Raw genomic sequence first — 22739 nt, 5'->3', positions numbered from 1 at the left:
AACGGTGGCTGTACTGCAGAAATATTTCTATTGGCCGAATCTTCGACAGGATGTCGAGAAGTACATCAGATCATGCACTGCTTGCGCCATTGCCAAACCGACCATCAAGAAGCAAGGCCTCTATACCCCGCTGCCTACCCCTAGTCGACCTTGGGAATCCATCTCCATGGATTACATGTCAGGCCTCCCTTCCACTAGGCATGGAAATGACTGTGTTTTTGTGGTCGTCGACAGGTTCTCGAAGATGGCCATTATGGCGGCCTGCAAGAAGAATATCACAGCAGAAGCCACTGCTAAACTCTTCTTTGAACGAGTATGGGTACACTTTGGGATCCCACAGTCTATCATTTCGGATCGGGACAGCAGGTTCCTCAGTACATTTTGGTCTAGCCTCTGGTCGATGCTGGACACCAAACTCACTAAGTCCACAACCTTCCATCCTCAAACTGATGGCCAAACTGAGGTCGTCAACAGGATGATCGTACACATTCTACGCATGTACAACTCAAAGCATCCACGCACATGGGACGAGAGCCTCCCCTATGTTCAGCACAGCTACAACCGGGCTCTCCATAGCTCGACTGGCCACAACCCTTTTCAGGTGGGATTGGGATTCCAGCCACTATGTCCCATCGATGTGGCCATGCCATTTGCAGCTACTCACGCAGATTCTGCTCATGTCCAGTCTGAAACAGATAAGGCAAATAGCTTCATTGAGCACATCCAACATATTCGCCAGCAGGTCCATGACATTATGGAGAAATCAAATGCCAAGTACAAGAAGCGACATGATCAACATCGGGTGCTACACAAGTTTCGAGTGGGCGACAAAGTCTGGTTGCATTTGCAAAAGGAACGCCTTACCGGAGCCTATCGGAAACTCAGACCACTCCGATATGGCCCTTACACCATTACCAAGGCTGTGGGAGAGAATGCATTTGAGCTCAGCATTCCCCCATTCCTTGGCCTGCACCCGGTGTTCAATGTCGACCGCCTTCGGCCATACTTTCCACCATTACTAGACACGTCCGACATTGCAGAACAACTCACACGCACAGAGTTAAATCCAGCTTGCATGGAACAAGCTGCAACTGATCGGATCATGGACAAACAGATCAAGCACACTCGCCAGCAGAATATCCAACTGTATCGAGTTGTCAAAGCAGGACAACTCCTTCACCAGGGCAAGTGGCTCACCAAGGACCAAGTGCAGCAGAAGTTCCCTCATCTCATGGAGGAACTCAACGCAATGGGGACCATTGCTTCCTAAGGGGGGAGGAATGATCCAGGTGGATATTGGTGGCCACCCGCTAATTCCACTTGGATCCCCTCTAATGCTTCTTACAGTTTTCTTCAGTTTCCTTAATTATAGCACTGTTTACTATTTTTAGCAGCTTTTCGGGTCCTAAACTTCTGGAGCCGTTTTGAGGCCCTAAACGACGTTTTTTGGGAAATCCACAGCCAGCGATTTTTCTGATAAAAATCGTCTTTTCCGTCATAGTCCTCGGAGAGATATTTCCAACGGGCTATCATGCACGTCAAATGGAGATAGTACGACCAATTCGCGACCCTGGGAAGTTGATGTACCAACTTACCCAAAAACGGGGCCCACAATTTGGCATTTCATCTTCTAGGGTTAGGTTTTGGAATGTGAAGGGTTTTCCATTGTTTCTCAACAATAAATAGGCCTTCGAGCCTCATTGTAAGACAGTTCAGAGGCATGTAGCCACCACATCTCTTCTCAGAGATAAGCTACCATCGCCCTAGCTGGTTTATTTCCATTTCTGTTTGTAAGCATATTTCAGTATTTTACAGTAATGAATTGAGGTATTATTTCCGCTGCATATCTGTCTTTATGGTTATCTCTGTATTTTATTGCGTTCCTGTTTAAATCTGGATCACCTCTAGAAGGCCAATCCCTCCTAAACCATCAAGAACAACTTTGTCATGTCAAATACATTCTCATTGATGAAATAAGCTTCCTTGGTCTTAAAATGCTTGCTTAAATTGATGAACGTTTACGAGAGGCCTTCCGATCTAATAGAAACACTCCATTTGGTGGCCGATCTATAATCCTCGTTAGGGAGCTCACCCAAATGCCACTTGTTAAAGATACACCAATATATGTAGGCATGTCCCGTGGCAATGCTCTTTGGCGGAGCTTGGATACTGTTGTTATGCTTTCCACAATTTTCCACCAACAAGGTGTAGATCTTCTGCAAGTTTTATTCCGTCAACTCCTTTCCAACCTTCATAATGCAACCCCCACATTGGATGATTGGAACCTTCTAATGACGCGCTCAAAATCCAACCTTCTAGAAGACGAGCTGGCAACATTCGTCGATTCTATGCACCTCTATGCAACTAATGAAGCTGTTGTGCTCCACAATAAAAACATGCTCAAGAAATTGAACCTACCTATTGCACATTGTGCTGCTGAGCAAAGAAAACAAATTCCCTCCTCCAACCATGAAGATGAACAACTTGCTGCACAAGTGCTTCTTTGCATTGGTCAACATGTCATTCTAACAAGCAACTTGTGGGTTGAAGCAGGCCTTGTGAATGGTTCTCTTGGGAAAGTTGTCGATATTCATTACACAACTGGTTCCCGCCCTCCAAAACTCCCCTCATTTGTTATTGTCACTTTCATGCACTACAAAGGTCCAACATGGGATAGCTCAAATCCGAAATGTGTGCCCATCTCCCCTATAACAAGGGGATCTCGGAGACAACTGCCCCTGCGCATGGCATGGGCCTTAACAATCCATAAATCATAAGGCATGACACTACAAAAGGAAACAATCAACATTGGAAATATTGATCGACAGGGGCTTACATTCACAACCATCTCTAGAGTTAGATCGTTGAATGATCTTTGCATCTCTCCAACTTTCTCCTTCACCCGCTATGCATGCATGCAAGAAAATCCGTATGTCCTTCGCAGGAAAAAAGAAGAAGCATTTCTTGCCTCCAGATCTGTGAATCGACCTACTTGAAGACCTTCTCTTTTTTGTTACTTTCCTTCCTTTGCATTCCACTTGCAAATGTTTAAGCTATTCTCTCAAGTTAACACCTTAAAATATGTAAGTTTTTTTAATATATTCTATTTCTACTATACTTAAAATTTCAAAATGTCTATCATACTTTTCCCTTCTATGCTACCCGTTCAATTAATGAATTTATAATGTTCACTTACACATTTTCCCCCTTTTGCAGAAACAGATGGATCCACAAACTCTTTCTGAACTCTACACTTTTTGCCATCAGATACATGAGTAAGAAACTTCTCCCTTGGATATACAGACCCGGTTCCTACGTTCCCATTCTGTACCACTGTATTGACTGCACCCGACTATCCAACTACTTAAAAAGATTAAATATTTCATCCATGTAGAAGAAATGGATGCAAATAGACAAGTTCACATATATTACCTTAACCACGTCCCAAGTATAGATGTCAAGTGGTGTTGTAGATGCTACACATCACCTTGTATTTACGACTAGCCATTCGCCCTACATGCACAAACAATTTCAATCAACATTCACTTTGATTGAAGGTCTTACTACTTTTTTCGACGCTCTGCTACATACTTCTACTTGTATAGCACACAATACATGTTTTTCGTCAACTTTTACTCACTCTACATTGACTCTTTTAGAATAGTACCATACTTTCATCACATTCGTACTACCTACTTTCCTATTTCCTTGTCTATTTCCGAACAAAATTTTCCTTTCTTAAATGGAAATTGTTTGTCTCCTTTTCATGTCATAGATAGCCAACAATTATAGTCTACAACTTTATATGGAAAAGAAAACCAACACTGAAATTCTTCACATTTCATCTTATACATGCTCTAACAAATGATATATATATATATATATATATATATATATATATATATATATATATATACATGTTCTCAATTTGACACCAAACAAAAATAACACATTAAAATTATATATGGTTTCTTTCCCACTTCTTAAGCTGACTCGCATGATTATGCAACTTGAAAGTGCACTCTTCTACTTCTGTTTAGTATTGTTTCAGTAGCTTGTGTCTTGTTCCTTTTCATGTGACTGCACTACAAAAAAAACTCGCCTCACACGATTATATATGGTACCCTCGACATTAATGGTTGGATTAGCAATGCCAAAAAGGTCATGGCACACTCAATGAAACACTTAGAAAAAAAATCAATTACTTCAATGTCGTTCATTGTTAACCCTCAGCTTCATAGAAGCAATGCCTATGTATTTTTACAACATTTCATCCAATACAACAATGTTGTTACCAATATATGGGAATCCAATAAAAAAAATATCATTCTTTGTAACCAACTTGAGAATGTACTAATATATGGGAATCCAATAAAAAAAATATCATTCTTTGTAACCAACTTGCCAAGCTAAGTAAACATGTTACTTATTATATCTCCATTATTTTTTTCCATACTTGCAAACAAACTATTATGTTCATCTCTATTTCTAACCTTCGTCTAAATAACACAATTCCTGTTGCAAATGCTTGGAATCTTCATTGTCATATGTATGGATGCTCTTCGGGTGCAAGTTCATTCCCACACTAGTTGTATTGCTGCTTCTATTCTTTTTCAACAATAAACCATAAGGGTTTGAAAATCAATTCCTACCTTGCTAATCATTTTTTCATATATACTTAGGTCGTTTTCATTATGTTTGCTTCTTCTTTTCCTTGGAGGATTCACTGAACCTTCTAGATTATTTAATAGATTTATTTGGTTTTTCTTCTCGCACATGTATATATATGGGGTCATTTTCTCAATCTAATATAACATCTTAAATGCAATACATAGCACGTGTGTTACTTCAATCAAACGTTCTAAATTGTTTGAATACTAGACACATAATTGGTGTCATATTTAAAGTGATTAAATGCATTCTAACCAATTTAGAATTCTCAAATGAAGCCTTAAGGTTGTATAGCACAATTCTCACTTCATTTTTCCCATCACATTGTATGGCATTGTCATTTCTCATGTTTTTTTCCAATGAATTGGCAGAAAGTACTAGTTTCTTTTTTTGTTGATGTGACATCCAACTCCTACAATGTTGATCTTCGAGGATTCCTTAATATCATGGGTGCAAGAATCAAAATCTTCAAGCAATTCTTATAAACTTCCATCATTTTGTCTACCAATGACAAACACACTCACGGGGATTGCAAAAGCCATTGTACTTTTCCTATTTTCGAACAAACACTTCAAACAACACTCTAATACTATTGTTTGCCAATTCAGAAACAACAACCTGCTAATGTGCTACTTGGAAGGGCGCTTTGAGATGAGAACAAAATTATTTCCATGCTATTATCTCCTTATTTAGTTCTATTCATCTTGGTTGATTCATGGTTCATTTCTTTGTGAACATTAGAATGATTTTCTCAATGTTGCCAAGTCATCCAACACTTTTTCAACGACACTACTCGGTCTACAATGGCTCTCTCCTTCCTTAAAAACCCACCTCAAATTATCGACGATTCTTTACACCTCCCAATGCAAATACTAGTTATATCAAATCTCCTCACAAAACCACATATCCCCACATCAAATTAATCTCAACAAATGTTTTTTTTTTCAGAAGAAAAAAGCAATATATATTCATATAAAGAAAGAGATTACATAATGCAAATTAATCTCAACAAATGTTATAATTTATCTTTTTAATATATTTGAATTTTTTTAAAAATATCCCCAAAATAATTCACTAATTTCCCCAAAGAGGATTCTTTTTGCACATAAACTTTAGTTATATCAAATCTCCTCATAAAACCACATCAAATTCATCTAAACAAATATCAAATCTCCTCACAAAACCACATATCCCCACATCAAACCTATTTCAACAAATATCAAATCTCCTCACAAAACCACATATTCCCACATCAAATTAATCTCAACAAATATCAAATCTCCTCACAAAACCACATATCCCCACATCAAATTGATCTCAACAAATATCAAATCTCCTCATAAAGCCACGTATCCCCGCATCAAATTGATCTCAACAAATGTTATAATTTACCCTTTAATATATCCGAACTGTTTAAAAAATATCCCCAAACTAATTCACCGAGTTCCCCAAAGAGGATTCTTTTTGCACGTGGAGGTTGAATATTCTGTCATGAAATCCATCCATGGCATGCGTATAAAGCTTGGGCATTTAAACCCATTGATTCCCCTTTTGCCGACGGCTGGTCTCGGCCTTTGACCAGACAACTGTTTCGCCTTCCGTTTTGCAACAACCCAGAGTTCAGTTTTCGAACCTCGCGGCCATTGTATTCCTGCAAGTGGATGATTTGTAAGTCATTGCTTGTATCTTCTTCATTGTGACTGCTCAAATCAATTCAATCTTCCTAGGTTTTGTAGTGGAATTTTTTTTTTTTTTAATTTCCAAAATTGCACTAATCAACCGATTATCCAACCATAGAACAAACGACATGCGTGCCAAACTGTTCATTCTGTGTAACATCAATATAGCTAGCTAGTTTTTAATAAATCTGGAGTGAGGCTTCATTCGTTTTCGTAATTTTAGCCGACGAAATGAAGGAATTGATCAGGCTTCTCCAAGAGGATCTGCTTTCTGTAATTTTACAGGGTTTCAGTTCTTCTCACTGTTTGTCTCTGTTTGTATTTTCATTCTTTTTACATTTACTGTGGAGGGGCGAAGGTTGGTCGCTCAAGACTGTTGCAATAAACTTACAGATATTGATAATGGACTGTTCTAGTTAATTAAATTTCGAACTGTGTTAGGGGTCCGGTTTCGTACTCCACCTTATATTATCCTTATCACCACAGAACCATGTTTACTGTCTGAAAGAAGCTTTTTATTTTTCTGCATTCACTGCACCTGTGCAGGTCAATTGGTTATTGATGGACCTCAGATCTGTGCCATGTTTCGCATCCAATTCAATTCTCTAACCTTTTTCTTTCCAATTTTGAGCTTGTGAAGCTTCAGCGCTCAAACATAACTCCATGCTTCTCAGGCAACCATGTTCTTACCATGACTTGGGAAGTCTGCACCACCTACTTTTACAACTGCTTTACATATTATGAAAATTTTCATTTAAAAAAAGTTCTAATGTTAAAGTAATTGTTGAAAAGGGAGTGGCACCGACCACCGGATTGAGAGTTTGAAATATCATCTGTTTATGTTCGGTTAGAAGAACCAACAATGAGACCTGAAATCCTTTGCATTTCAAGATTTAGGGATTTCACTGGGTGACTTTTAGCGTGAGCAATTCAAATATATTATCTTGTTTGAAAATATGGCATTTATTTATTTTGGACATACATTTGGGCTTTAAGTGGATCTGAAGGGTTGATTTTCATGCTTGCACAATTAGATGTCGTAACGTTTTTCGGATATTGCTTTCTTTCTGCCTGTGTCCATGGTGCAGTAAATTTGGTCTGTGTCCACTGTCTTTCCCGTGTATGTTCTATATGTAGCATAGTTTTGATTGAAAATGCTGATACAAGAGTTTCTAACAGTCTGAATCAATTAACAGTGTAATCAACTGTACGTTTCAAGCAGGTAACCAGTGAGCGCCACAGGGATTGTATTTGCAGTTTCTGTTTAAGTATCAATTATTTCCTCATTTACATTGGTAGGCAAGTACAGACTGCAGCTGTGGTTAAACAATCAGCATGAAAAAGGGCGCGAAGGAAAGGCAGCTAAATAAAGTAGATGTAACTAGAGAATGGGTGGTCAAAGGTCTCACTTCTCCTAGGTCTGAGGGGGCTGCAGGAAATGATAATTCTATAGTAAAGGACTTAGCTGCACAGTTAGAGGACTACTCACAATCTGAGATTGAGAATTTTCAAGGGGCAAAGCCTGAATCACTACTATTTAGTGATTTTATAAATAGAAACCCAGAAGGAGCACATGGAAGGCATGGAAAGAAGCCGTTGAGAGATAATGGAGTTAAAAATCAAGTTTGCTTCACTAGATCTTTAAGGTCTGATGCAGTCAATCAAGCTGTCCCAGACATTTCCAGTTCAGGCCAATGCACTGCCTTCTCTAATGAACATAAGTCAGGCGATGCTTCTGAGAGGGTGCTTGCAGCTAAACCAAGGAATGCTACAGAAATTGAAGTTATATCTGAGACTGAAGTATTGATGCAGGACTGCTCAGTAGTTGGAAGCAGTGACAACTCAAATTTTTGCAGAGAAGAGGAATATAAGAATGGAGATCTATGTTCCATTATAAAACGATTGAAAAAACTTTGTTTGGCCATCAATGAACCTGAACTGTCTGAATCACAGGTTGAATTGAATGATCAGGAACAAGAAGATGAGGTATTTTCCTGTATATATGGTGTGCGTATTTTTTTTTAATGCATATAAGTGAAACAATACTGAGATTTCAACTTCTAGAGAGCTTATATCACAGCCAGTCTGTTTGAAAAATCTCGACAAAAATGCTAAACAACCCATATTTCCTGTTTTCCAATCAAATATTATTTTTGTCAGAGCCAAAATAGTAAACCTACCACTTGATATGTTTTTCTTATAATGAAAGTTTTACATAAAAAACGACGAAAGACTAGAGCTAAAGTTACCACAAGCTCAGCACCAGCACAATGAACAATATAAGCTTAAGAACACATTCACATCAAATATGAGAAAATCCACATTGCATTATTACAAAAGTACTCCATGTATTTGATAACCGAACAAAATAATCAACTGCTTAGTAAATATCCAACATCTTTTATGGGGAATCATAGGAATGAGTACTGCAGAGAAATACTCACACAAATCAAAGAATCAGACACCAAAATTTATGTGCTCTCAAAGAGGGGAACATCCGGTAAACAATATGCATACTGTATTAGTGCTCAAGAAAGAACTTTGTCATGTCATACCAACATCATTGACAAATGACTCTCCATGATTTTTAAATAGAGATTATGGACCAATGATGTGATAAGAGATGGAATGGTTGTTGTGAATGCCAGAATATGAGGACTGTCAGATCACCTATGCACAAGATAGAATGGTGACCAACTCAAATACAAAAAAACACTAAAGAAACACATTACAAGCACACATGGCTAGTCCATTAGATCAGGTTGGTCTTAAGCGACCTCCTAATGTTTTGATGCCTAAAATGGTCTGACCAGTGGCACAAAACCAGAAAAGGCTGGTTTGGTACCAAATTGGGCTTTTTTCACCAAATCTGCTAGGTCTTTATGGAACTAGGCGATTTTGTACAATGTAACTTGTTACTCCTGCTGCTTACACCTACCTACAGGGTAGTGAGAAAAGCCTTCAACCCCACAAGGTGTGGTTGGTGGCAGAGAACTCAGAGAAGGGATTGTCACACTAATCCCGACTCTTTACGTTTAAGCTATCTCTTAGGTTAGCTAAGAGGAGTGGCCCCAAAAGGAAAATTAAGTTAAAGATGTGAGTTTCTAGGAGAGTGTTATAGTGTTATGGATTACTCTTAGAGATTTATAAGCAAATGTGATATGAGCAATATGACATTAAATAATTATGACAACCATCAATACATGAGCATTCAACTAGTGCCTTCAAATAAATTGCTCTAAAATGAAATTATATTTGCTTAAATGAGGTGAAATGCTTTCAAATGGAAAACAAAAGTAATCCTGAAAAGTGAAACAAGAAACTGTTAGCACAAGATACTATAAATGCAAGATACAAGAATACTTTTAAGATAAACAAATTTATGAATCAAAGCATGTGAAGCTATCTTGCCCAAAAGGAAACAATTAGTAATCTACCTATGAGAATGTAAATGAGATGATAGAAAAAACTCAAATGTTAGACCAAGATGACAACATGCAATTAAGTTTGCAACCCAAAATAATAGTACTTGAAAGTGAAATCAACCATTCATGACAATATGCAATTAAGTTACAAAGGTAAACCAATTTCTAAGTACAAGAAAATTAAACTTGTTGCCAAATTAAAATTATAATGCTTGCATCCAAAGTGCTTCTTGAAATGAAATTTGCATGTGAAACTTTAAACCATCAAGATAACAAAAATTTGAGAACTTTGCAAGTAAAGTAAATGTGATGAAAAAATGCTCTTGGTTTATTTTATTAGTTAGTTCTAAAGCAAGATTGCAATTGAACTCTAATCCTCCGACCTCACCCTCGCCCAAAGATTTGGATCTCACAGTGAAAAGTCAATAGAGGTAGAGGGTCCCTAAAAAGTCTATTCAACCAACTTAAGTTGGAGGTAAGTTTTAGTGATGCTTGGGCATGTAAGTAAATTAACCAAACAATGAAAATTAACTTCAACTTGAAATGTACTTGCTTGACATGAAATAGAATGTTACTTTATGGAGAAAATTTGTCCAAATACTTGATGCATGTAAGATGTGTTTAATGGTGAAGCATAAGTAAACTTGGAACTATGTTCAAGCCAAATAAGATCAAGTAAAAAGTGTTTGCATAAAAAAATCTGAACTTGTTATGGACTTGAAACATGTAGTAAATCAAACTAAAACGAATGCAGAATGAGTGTAATGCATGATTGTGTTAATTCCCCAATTAAATGAGATGCATGCAAATGAAATAGATCAAAAATCAAGCCACCAAGCCTCTCCAAAAGGTGGAGAGATAGGGATACCAATGGGTAAAACCCACGCTCCCAAAATCAGAAATTTTATTAGTTGTTACAAGAAGGAAAAGACAATGAAGTCTTCTCTAAAATCCAAGGAAAGTCTTAACAATTTGGCTTCAAACCATAGACCTTTCCAAGCTGAAAATTTCTGCAATTTGAGGCCCAAATAGGCTCAACAAAATTCAGATTTTGAAGAAGGAGAAGAGAGGATAAGCCTCCTCTATGGCCACGACCAATAAAAGAATGTCGAATGAATTAATTCAGAATGAGCAAGAAGCTCAATGATAATACAAAGATATTTACAATAATAGAAACATCAAGTTTCTATGTAGAATATGGAAACACTCAGTTTCATCTAAGAAACTGCTTAAACGAAAAAATAGCAACAGCTAAAAGAATGAGTATTAAATACTAATTAGGAATATTCTAATACCCTCCCTTAATACTCAATCTATTTACAACACCAATAGACCCTCTGAATTTTACAAATTTATCAGGACCAAGAGGCTTGGTGAAGATGTCGGCGGGCTGCTCTGTTGTGGGAACATATTGCAACTGAACTGAGCCATCTTCAACAAGCTGGCGAATGTAGTGGCAATGAGTTTCCACATGCTTTGTTCTTTCATGAAAGACTGGATTTTTGGCAAGTTTGAGAACTCCCTGATTATCACAAAACAAAGAAGTAGGCTCGGTCTGGGAAACATGCATATCTGCAAGCATACGTCGAAGCCAAACTGCCTCACAGGATGCCTTAACTGCTCCCCGATACTCTGCTTCTGTTGAGGAGAGAGCCACTGCCTGTTGCTTCTTACTAGTCCAAGTAACAGCACCAGATCCTAGACTAAACACATACCCAGCTGTAGATTTACGGTCATCAACCGAACCGGCCCAGTCAGAGTCAGTGTAGCCATTGAGAATAGGATTGGAACTGCGAGTATATAAGAGGCCATAATCAGAAGTACCACGCACATATCGTAGCACACGCTTTGTTGCTATCCAATGATCAGCTTTAGGAGCTGACATAAAGCGGGAGATATAGCTTACTGCAAAACTGATGTCAGGTCTGGTGGCAGTAAGATAGATGAGACTTCCCACTAGTTGCCTGAATAAAGTTTCATCCACAAGGGGAGAGGATGACTGCGATGAAAGTTTGAGCCCTGGTTCCATAGGAGTCGTGGCTGGTTTGCAATCCTGCATTCTGAACCTGTCCACAAGATTTTTTGCATACTTGGACTGAGAGAGAAAAATATGATTTTCAGTCTGCCAAACTTCAATCCCCAGACAGTAATGAAGAAGTCCCAAGTCTGTCATCTCAAAAGTTCTGCATAAATCTTGTTTGATCCCATGGATCAAATGTGCAAAGCTGCCAGTAATGATAAGGTCATCCACATAGACAACCACAAGCAAGATATCATCAGCAGTATGCTTGATATACAGGTTTGCATCAGATGGGCTCCGTTGAAAACCCTGATCTGTCAGGTACTGATCAATTTTCATGTACCAAGCCCGAGGAGCTTGCTTCAATCCATAAATGGCTTTAGCTAATCGACACACTTTCTGTTCTTGACCAGCAACCTTGAATCCTGAAGGCTGCGTCATGTAGACTTCTTCTTGGAGATCACCATTTAGGAAAGCACTCTTTACATCCATCTGATGAACTTTCCAATTGAACTGAGCTGCTAGGGCAAGGACAAGCCTTATGGTACTCATCTTGGCTGTAGGAGCAAAAGTCTCTTCATAGTCGATGCCTTCCTTCTGTGAGAACCCTCGAGCCACAAGACGAGCTTTATACTTGTCTATGGTTCCATCAGCTTTGTATTTCACTTTATACACCCATTTGCAGCCTATGGGCTTTTTCCCTGCAGGAAGATCAGAAAGTGTCCAGGTGTGATTCTTCTGAAGACTCTGGAATTCAGCTTCCATAGCCTGTTCCCACTCAGATGTACCCTTAGCCTCTGAATAGGTTTGAGGCTCAAAAATACTGTGAAGGTTAGCCATAAGAGCAAAATTGACTGTAGACTGTTGTTTGTTCTTATGTCTAGAAGTTCTACCTTCAAGAAGCTCATCATCTCGGAGATCACCAATGGTTTTAGCCCACCGTTTAGGCTGAAGAGTAGAGGAACCAATATCAGGAGGAGGTGAAGAAGACTCAAGAGCAATAGGGGCATCAAGAGGAGGGTTGTTTTTTGGAGGAAGCTCAGATAGAGTATTATCAAATACTGATGCTATATCATCCCTCCCATCAGGTGGACCGACCGGAAGAAGAACACTGTGAGGCTGATCCTCAGAACACTGCTCAGAAGAAGAAGACTGAAAGAATCCTCTGTCTTCATCAAATACTACATCCCGACTGAAGCTAAGACGACCGGTGGCTATATCTATCAGCCTATAGGCCTTGTGATGATCACTGTAACCTGTCATCATGAGTTTCTGGCTTTTGGAATCCAACTTAGAGCGCTTAGCAGGTGGAATCCAAACATATGCAACTGAGCCAAATACTTTGAGGTGACTGATCTTAGGCTTACGGCCAGACCAAACCTCTTCAGGAGTCTTCCCTTTAACAGCCTGAGTAGGTGATTGGTTAAGAAGATAAACAGCAGTAAATACTGCTTCAGCCCAGAATTTGTTTGGAACACTCCTGTGTTGTAACATGGAACGAGCCATTTCAACAACCGTGCGGTTGCGACGCTCGACAACACTGTTCTGCTGAGGAGTGTAAGGAGTGGTTAATTGACGTTTGATGCCATGAATATCACAGAAGTTGGCAAAAGCTGAGGAACAAAATTCCCCCCCATTGTCGGTCCTAAGGGTCATGATGTTACAACCAGATTTTTTTCAACTAAGGTTTTAAATTTCTGAAAGGTACTAAGAGCATCAGATTTATTTTTTAGAAAATACACCCACATCTTTCTACTGAAATCATCTACAATAGGTAAAAAATATTTGCAAGCAGTGATAGAAGCTGTATTCATAAGACCACAAATATCAGCATGAAGTAACTGAAGTACCTTGGATGCGCGCCAAGATTCTCCATCTTTGAATGAAGACCGATGTTGCTTTCCCGCTTGACAGGCGCCGCATACCCCCAACTGCTGAGTTTGAATATCAGGTAATCCTGACACAAGTCCCTCCCGAGAGAGCTGAGAGAGATACTGCATATTTAGATGCCCATATCGCTGATGCCATAGAGTGCTGATGGGAGAGACACGTGCTGCTAGAGCCACTTCTGGAGAGTCACCGGTGTCAAGTAGCTTGTATAGACCATGGTCCTCTAGGCCAACAACAACTGTTAGACTAGTCTCCCTGTCAATAATGGAGCACTTGTGTGCACTGAACACAACATCAAGCTGAGGAGAATTCCTCATAATCTGGCTGACAGATAGCAGATTAATTTCCATACCAGGGACATAGTATACATTCAGAAATATGAGTGTGTGCCCACCAGACTGAATTTGAACTGTACCTCTGCCAACTACTGTGTACTTTTCACCTCCGCCAAATACCACGGAATCACTGAAAGGTGAGAAGTCAATAAACCAGTCACGCCTGTGAGAGAAATGGCGTGATGCACCAGAATCAATGTACCATGCAGAAGAAGGAACATGATCTGAAGACCTTTTAGCCATAAAGGCGTAAAAGGCAGAATCTGTCTGCTCGGAATGTTCTGCAACATTTGCTGTCTGATGTGGCCCTCCCTGTTTCTTCTGTTCAGAAGCAATCCTCTGTCGGCAATCTTTCTTCATGTGACCGAACCTGTGACAGTAATTACACTGCACACTTTTCTTCCTAGCAGGATCAAAAAGCTGAGAAGAGCCTTTCTGCTGAAAGAACTGAGAGGACTGATATTTTGCAGCAAATGCATTTTCCGAGGATACTGATGAAGCACTACTACCAAACTGCTGTTTCCACCGATCTTGCTGCAGAAGTTTGGTACATAACTCTGGAAACTTCAGATCAACATTTGTGGTGGTAATGTTGAGTGTTTCTATGAAGTGTTCATAGGATTTCGGTAGACTTTTCAAAGTAATGACTACCATATCTTCTTCCTCCATGGTCCGACCAATGGCTTCGAGCTGATCTCGAATGTCTTTAATTTTGTTGAGATGTTCCTGTAAAGACATATGTTCGTCCATCATGATGGAGAACAACTGATTTTTGAGAAAAAAGGCTCTGCTTTTGTCAGATGTCTTGTGCAGTTCTTTCAACTGTTGCCAGATTTCGGCAGCTGTCTTGCCAGAAGGAATCTGTGGTAACTGATCATCAGCGGCAGAGAGCTTGAGAAGCATAACAGCCTCTCGATTTCGATCATCAAATTTATCTTGATCGGTACCGGCTGTACCGGGACGAAGCTCTTTGCCCAAAATGAGCTGATCAAGACGCCTGTATTAAAAAATGGTCAACATTCTTTGTTTCCAAATGTTATAGTTGCTGCCATTAAAGCGTTGATTTCCTTCTAACATCAGATTGGTGAGCGTGGCCATTTTCCCAAAGACAATACAGAAGTCCAGCAAAAATATATCTCCACAGTCTAAAAAAATAACAATAGAGCAGATTCCACTGTTGTAGCTGTACCCTTCTTTCACAAGTCTGCTTGAAGTGATTGTATTGGCTATACAGCTGCTGATTTAACACAGGCTGCAGAACAAATTCTCCACAGGCAGCCTTGAGCAAACAAATGCCAAACTTCAGAGATCAAGTTTCAGGTGATGCCTTTTCAAATGAAGAAACCGCAAGTAAATTCCAAGAAAATATCAAGATGACTGTATGAGACACAGAACTTTAACAAATTCTGCCTTGAAAGAGTATGTGCAAATGTCAGATCGACGTGGCAGCTGCCCCCTGATAATTTACGCACCAGTGACTCCGAATCTAAGAAGGGGATTTCGACTCCAACAAATTCCAGGTTTCGAAACCTCTCAAATCCGTTCTTTCGAACGGCTGTTCACGCCCCTCCAGCTGAAGCTCCGACGCGATCTTGGATCTCGTCCAAAATTGAACTAAAAAAAACGGTAATTTCTGACGCAAATGAGAGGGCATAGGGTCCCGAAACCTTGATGCGACGATTAAATTCCAGCTCGCTGCGGTCAGTTGCCAAATGAATACGTAGACTTAAAAAATGAAACCACGTGAGCCGTCCACGATTGTATCATATCAACGAAGGGCCAAAACCTTTTCGGTCGGAGAATGCCGTCACGTGAGCTGTCGTTTTTGATAAATCCACGCTGCCGTTGTTTTGTGGTTCCACTGTCGGAGAATGCCGTCGTCTCAAATTTTCACGTCCAGCGACACAAGGCTTCAAACGACAAATAGACTGCTGCTCATAATACCACGATCCAGCTCCTGGGGTTGTGATGCAAACTGGTGATGCTGCGTTGGAAATGTGAGGAAGATGCAGTGAATCCCGCGCCCACTAGACGGTCACCGCCACAAAGAACTGTAGCGAGTATCCAAACAGAATCGGTATACCAGAAAGGGAATTTTGTTCTAAATCAGATCCAAGAGTTTCTTCAACTTTTAATTCCTCAGAGAAATGATAATGCAGGAGAAGAATCCATTTCTGTATCGAGATAGACGACTGTAAGCTTTTATCACAGTGAGCAAAGCCGAGTCTAAGACTCAGTGAAGGCTACCTGGCTTACAGAGGGCTCGACCTTAGAAAGGATTGAAAGAAAGAACTCAAGAGATTAGAATGCAGAGAGAATAACTGTTCAAGAAATCTCTTAACCTCGCTCCGATACCATAAAAGAATGTCAAATGAATTAATTCAGAATGAGCAAGAAGCTCAATGATAATACAGAGATATTTACAATAATAGAAACATCAAGTTTCTATGTAGAATATGGAAACACTCAGTTTCATCTAAGAAACTGCTTAAACGAAAAAATAGCAACAGCTAAAAGAATGAGTATTAAATACTAATTAGGAATATTCTAATAACCAAGAGAGAGAAAGAGATGGCCAAAAGAACTTGGCCTCCCTCAAGAAGAACACGACCTTGTCCAAGAAGAACTCAGCCTAAAGGTGGAAGTAGTCACTAAATTCGAGCCCCAAGGTCCTGCATGCAAACTTGTAAGTAGTTTTTTATGATGAATCCTGCAAGTAGTTGCAAGAGAACAAGTTAAAAATGACTACAACAACACAACAAATATTAGCTTAGGAAAACTACAAAATATGTTACAAAATAATCTACAAGAGGCTAGGCCAAAGAGTATGAGCAAGCTCTCCTCTTTGACTAGCCATGACTTGACTCTTTGAAATAGCCAGATATTGATAAATGAAGTGCAATACGTGAACAATAAATTTTTTAATGTGATTTTGATGCAATAAATAAGAGCCTAAAACTTATAAGAACGCCTGCAAGACAAATCGAAATAGATGAGACTTTAGAATTTAATGCATGTGGGTTCTCCTTGAATATTTTCAAGAGTGGGTTGGTTCCTCCGAGAACTTCCTCTCACGGTTGATCACAACTCATTAGATCTATATGAAATTAAATAAGTGCAATGGAAGGAATTCCTAGAGATATATTTGACATCAACTAGAATGTTTCTTTTCCTAAAACAATTAAGTAATTTTTATGCTAATATGAGATAGCTGCATACTAACATAACTTGAAACAAGCATGAAGGAAGCAATAACATGAAGAAATAAATAGAAGCATAACAACAAGTCAAGAATTTACCACATATGCAAGGAGAAGAACATCATTACAAGTTACCCCAAAGACTATTGTACTATATTGCAAGTAGTGAATACAATTTTGCAGCCTCTCCTCAAACCCAATAGCTCGTATTACATGATACATAATGGGAGCTCAATGACTCAATTTATAGAATTATGGGAGCAAATCCCAATGTAAAATGTGTCAACAAGTGGCATCATGGAGCAAATCCCAATGTAGTGATCAAACAAGTGGCTAATATGATTACTGTGTATGTTTTCTTTGACTGACAGTGCAAATATTCTCTATGGCCAGGCATACATCCCTGTGGAGCAACTGTGTAATAAGTGGCTGTATGAGAAGAGAACACTCACATAATCCGTGGAGGATCCTCACCCAAAATCGTTGCTAAACACATGTCCATTTCCTTTGCTGTGTACAAACAGTGTTTCTCCTCCAAATCTAGTGTATATCTCCTTTTCTGAAGTGCGTTGAGCTGCCTCTCAATTTGGCTGCTTATGACCGAGGTGAAGTGTTGATGCCATGTCAAGTTTGAGTGGAGTGGAGAGGGAACAAACTTCCACAAAATCTGACAACCAATACTAGTTATAACAGTCACCAATTGATGTGTATCTCCTTGGGTCTACGTGTTAGTTAAAATACCAACACTGACTGTGTGTTAACTGTCCTCCCGAATCTGTGTGTGATCCTTGTGGTTGGCTAGCAGTTTGAGTGCTATCTTTTAACTGGTTGTTGGTGCCATCGTGTGAGTTAAGAATGGAGACAAACATGAACTAGTGGGGAACAAGGTTTGTCCTATCTGGCTATGTTGTCCCCCTCACCAAAATTATCAATTATGTGAGTTGCTAATGTGGTAAATTTGAGCCCCCACCTTGGAAACACATTCATATGTCCCCTTCTTAACTTTTTTTTATTGATTTCTTTTTTATCTCATATGCCGAGTTACTTTATTTCTAATGTATTGAATTGAGACTTTAGCCATACGTGACATTTCATAAGCTTTATGTGATGCTTTTGACCACCTTTTGACCTGCTTTGACTTTGAGTTGTGGTTCTTGTGGTGGGCCCCACATAGCTGCACATCATGTTTGACCTTCATTTGAATTTGCCTTGTCAAAATTTGACTTATTTTGATTTTGGAAAAATTTAGAAATTTTTCCAATTATTCTTTTTTTTTGAATTTTTTCCTCATTTTTGCCACCGACATTAGAAAAATCGGTTTTTTATGGACTATAAGTCATTTTTTGACCCTTAAAGTGGATCCTAGGATAATGTTGGGCTTCTGAAGATGGATTTTGAGTGGTCAAATGCCCCAGACATTTCTTAAGACCACTTATTTACATCATTACATAGAAATTAATTAAAAAATCTCGTTTTGCGGAAAATTTTTAATTATTAAAAATTTTTACTTAGACCTAGTCAAATTCTGTGAAATTCCAGAGATGACCTAACATGTTAATATACTGACTTTAGACACTAAGATGCATTAGAGGCTCAACCTTCAAACCATCACTCCTACTTAGGGTAATGCAGTGAATGAAAAAACCTAGAAAATTATTTGTCGCTAAAAAGCAGGAATAATTAACCAAGTAAAAAAAACACTCCAAGGTGTACTCGCTTGTTGATTGAGTCCGAACACCCTAGGCCTGTTACATGGCTTTATTCATCATGCTAGTGACATTTATACAGTATCCCTGTAGGGCTGCAGAATTTGAACACTGAAGAAGAAAATGATAAGAAGAAGAAGTAGAGTTTAAAAACATTGGTGATCTGATGATATTTGATGGTACAAGTGTCCTTTGGTACATCCTTGGGCATGGAGTCTTCATATAATCATTAGGTGCCACTCCAGTGGTCAACACAAACAAGAACCCTCTGAATGAAAATTTAAAATAAAAGTAAAAGTGACATTCTTCTACTTAAATTTTTAACATTACCATTAATTGTTTAAGGATTTTTTTGAGAGTGCTCTCAGTGGGTTTCATATGGAGAAAGTAGAATTTTATATCCCTCTTAAAATCTAGCAATCTTAACAATTTTTAGGATTTCAGGATTGGGGAGATTGCAACCTTTTCATCAGATTTTGTTGTGTAAGAGGTATGGAACTAACATTTAATCAAGAGAACCAAGCCCTATATGTACCTTGATGTTAGTGGTATAGATTATTGAACTCCTCTATCATGACCCTAGTAAAAATGTACCCATCTCTCAAATAAAATCTCGATTTGACATGTCAAGCTTTTTCTATCTTATTTTAATGCTCGGAGGCTGATATTGATGATGAAGATCCCAATAGAGGCAGTGATTTTGATGATATGTAGGTATTTGTTGTAGCGTGATTTTTTTTGACGCTAGAGGCCATCTAGAGGCTCTTTGTTGATGTATTTTTGGTTAAACTCTAAAATTGGGTCTAACTTTCCATAAGTCCAGTCTGCAATACTTCAGTTTAACTCTCCATGTCCCAAGTCCATTGTTATATGACTTGAGTTTAACTCTGCATTTCTAATCTAAGATTTGTAGGACGTCACTATCCATGAATTGGGCTCAAAGCCTCCACAACCTTTTTGATTTTCTAAACTGGTATATCTTCATTAGGTAATTGGTCCGGTGCTTGCATCTAGTTGAATTTTGTATTGTGCCTGTTGTATTTATTGACAATGCCGGTTTTATTTAGCTCCAAAACTTGGCTAATTAGCAGTCTATTGATATATTTTTGTGTATAGATGGCATACAAAACATGTGTTATTTATGTCTTTGTGGTGTGGCTTACTTCGGATTCATGTTTTAGTTTGAATGCAATATTTATTAAAAGTTACCATATTTAGAGCTCTTTACGGAATATTTTAGGCTTTCATCTTCAGACTTTGTATACAGGAAATCTTGTGCTCCATTTCTTCAGTGAGACATATATGGTCTCCTGTCTTTTTAGTCGAAAATACTTAATACACCTGTGCTCATGGTCTATAATATTCCTTCGGTCTTGGTTTCATAGATTTTTTCTTTGCATGTGGTGGATGAAGAGCTCACGTAGCTTTTTCTATGCAAGAATTATTTGAAAATATACAGTTGAACATCTTTCTAGTTTTTCTTCACTGTTCTTTTTGTATTATCTTCAATTATCACCTGCAATTCTGCTAGATTAGTGCCATTTATAAGCTTTCCTTGTTTAATCGTGAGCTATACTGCTGGACCCTTTTCTTGTTTGAATATCAAAACATCTGCATTGCCTTTCCAAATATTTTGTTTTTTACTCTCTTTGGTGTTTCTGATAACAGGTGCTGGCATTGAAGGCAATTTATGAGGATGACGTGTTTGCTGTTGAAAGAGAAGATGGCAGCCCTCGTGCATTAAAGGTTAACTATTTTGCCAAAGAGTGTAACCTTCTGATGTATAATGGAGGTCATGGAAATATTCTAACAGAGCTTTATAATTGTTTTTGCAGATGTCTATACATGTTGAAATTCCTGAGAATATTGCTATTACTGTGAGGCTGCCATCGGCTTCCAGTAAATGTGAACTCAGTGGAAACAATAACAGGTCTTCCTCAAAAGATATTCGGGTGGGAAATGTTTACACATTCAATGTTCAACACCTTCTTCCTATTGCATTGACATGTGTTCTGCCTAAATAATGTCTGTGCTATATGCCCCCATAATTTACGATTTTGGCCTACTGGTTGGACTCTGATAGCATTTCTAAGCTCTGCAATAGCTTGGACAGCATTTGGGCTGGAGACTCAGGCCAAGTTGTACTATATAAATGGGCAGAATGGCTCCACAGTTCATCTCTTTCACACCTGGGATTTCAACATGAGATATTGCTAGATCCATTCAATGTGCAGAGCAAAACAGATTGGCGAGCGATTTCTGTGTTTTCATCTCCAGATGTTGATATTCCTCGGCTGATGCAATACAATGATGAAAAAAAAAATCAACTATTCTGTAGCACTTTGCATGTGTGTCCTATATGCTTCAATGAATATCCAGGTATATTTCCTTTGTCATACTAATATATTTATGCTTGCACTCCAAGCTACATAAAAAAGATTGCTGCTAATGGATTTATGCTGGTTGAAACTCGTTTAAGAATCCAAATGTGTCAGGAAGAGAAAAGCAAGAAGTATAAGTAAGCAAGAAAATATTTATGAGAACAAGAGCTGGTGTACACATTTGTGCCTCAAAGTTGATTGATTTGTTTTTGGCAGATTCGATTTCTGTCCAACAAAAAGATTCAATAGCTTCTGATTTTGATTCTGTGAGTTCTAGTATGATTTGTGGGATGTTCCACTCTTGGAAAATGAAATAGAATTTTCATTAATAGATAGAACACTACATGATTCCAATCATAACATGAAAAAGCAGAGGCTTCTACTTCTGATGCCCTGCAATCAGTAAACAAGTAATTGTAGCATACAAAATTACAAAATTTCAGAAGATACAGTGGTGTTTACAACTGTAGATTTAACTTTACCAGACAAAACCGAGCATGGACGATAAATCTTTTTGGCACCGCATAGAAGCTGTTAACAACTTGACCATATGTCCATAAGAACGCTAGGAATGCAGAAAATATTAGCATTGATTCAAGGAGCCGATAAGATCACGATGCTGACTTAAGCCATGTGAATATGGATCGAAGTTTCCCAAGGTAGCCCATAAAGGGGTTTTTCCATTTAGTCAATGCCAGAGAAGTTTTGCATTGAGAACCCAATTAAAATCCTCAAGTCTTTGAATCCAAGCTCACGTTTAGACTGAGGTAAACAAACTTTCTTCCATGTCCCCAGTGGTCATTTACTTTCCTTTGGTAGCATGGTATTTTATTTGATGAATAACATAAGATTTGAATTTGAGAATTCTGGGAATGAGGTTGTGCTATGAAGTTTTAATTACAAACATATTTGTAAACTTCATCTATTGTATTCTTCTCTACTACTTTGTTGTTTTGAATCGTGATATCTTTGGCCATCTAATTTGGCATGGATAAATTTTATATTATGGTTCAAGCAATTATATTATGGTTTTTATACCGGCCTAGATCCGTCTTGACTATGGATCTATTAAGTACTGAGAGGGATCAAATCTCTTTTCACTCAAAAAGATGTTTGGATCTCAAGAGATGCAAAATAGGTTTTGGATCTCAAGAGAGGTTTGCATCTCAAGAGATTTGATCCCTCTTGGAACTTGGTAGATATGGAGTTAAGATGGATCTAGTCTGGTTTAATTCCCCCCTTTAAATCGGCTATATTCCACATTCATACCATGGGTTTTCATACTGTGGGTGAATATTGTGAAGTTATTTTTATTTTAACCTTATTTTTTTATTATTTTGACCTAGTAAAAATGTTTTCACTTTATTAATTTAAAAGAAATTTGGTCCCTCTCGACACTTGGTATATTCGAAGCAATGTTGCAATAATTACG

The 22739-nt window shown here is 38.4% G+C and overlaps 1 protein-coding gene across 1 annotated transcript in view; it reads left to right on the top strand.

The window, feature by feature from the left end:
• The first annotated feature begins 6192 nt into the window (after positions 1-6192).
• LOC149250813 (uncharacterized) overlaps positions 6193-22739 on the top strand; it is a 148799-nt gene continuing 132252 nt past the window's right edge. The window contains 4 exon segments of the mRNA XM_089459243.1: positions 6193-6339; positions 7547-8336; positions 20595-20672; positions 20762-21305. Of these exon segments, the coding sequence (XP_089315369.1) occupies positions 7686-8336; positions 20595-20672; positions 20762-21305 (1273 nt within the window). The 5' untranslated portion in view covers positions 6193-6339; positions 7547-7685.

The sequence above is a fragment of the Pinus tabuliformis genome, chromosome 7 (genome assembly GCF_031772625.1).
Source record: "Pinus tabuliformis cultivar Carrire ecotype Pingquan chromosome 7, CPIR1, whole genome shotgun sequence".
Classification (NCBI taxonomy): Eukaryota; Viridiplantae; Streptophyta; class Pinopsida; order Pinales; family Pinaceae; genus Pinus; species Pinus tabuliformis.
This window is presented reverse-complemented; position numbering and strand designations above follow the sequence as displayed.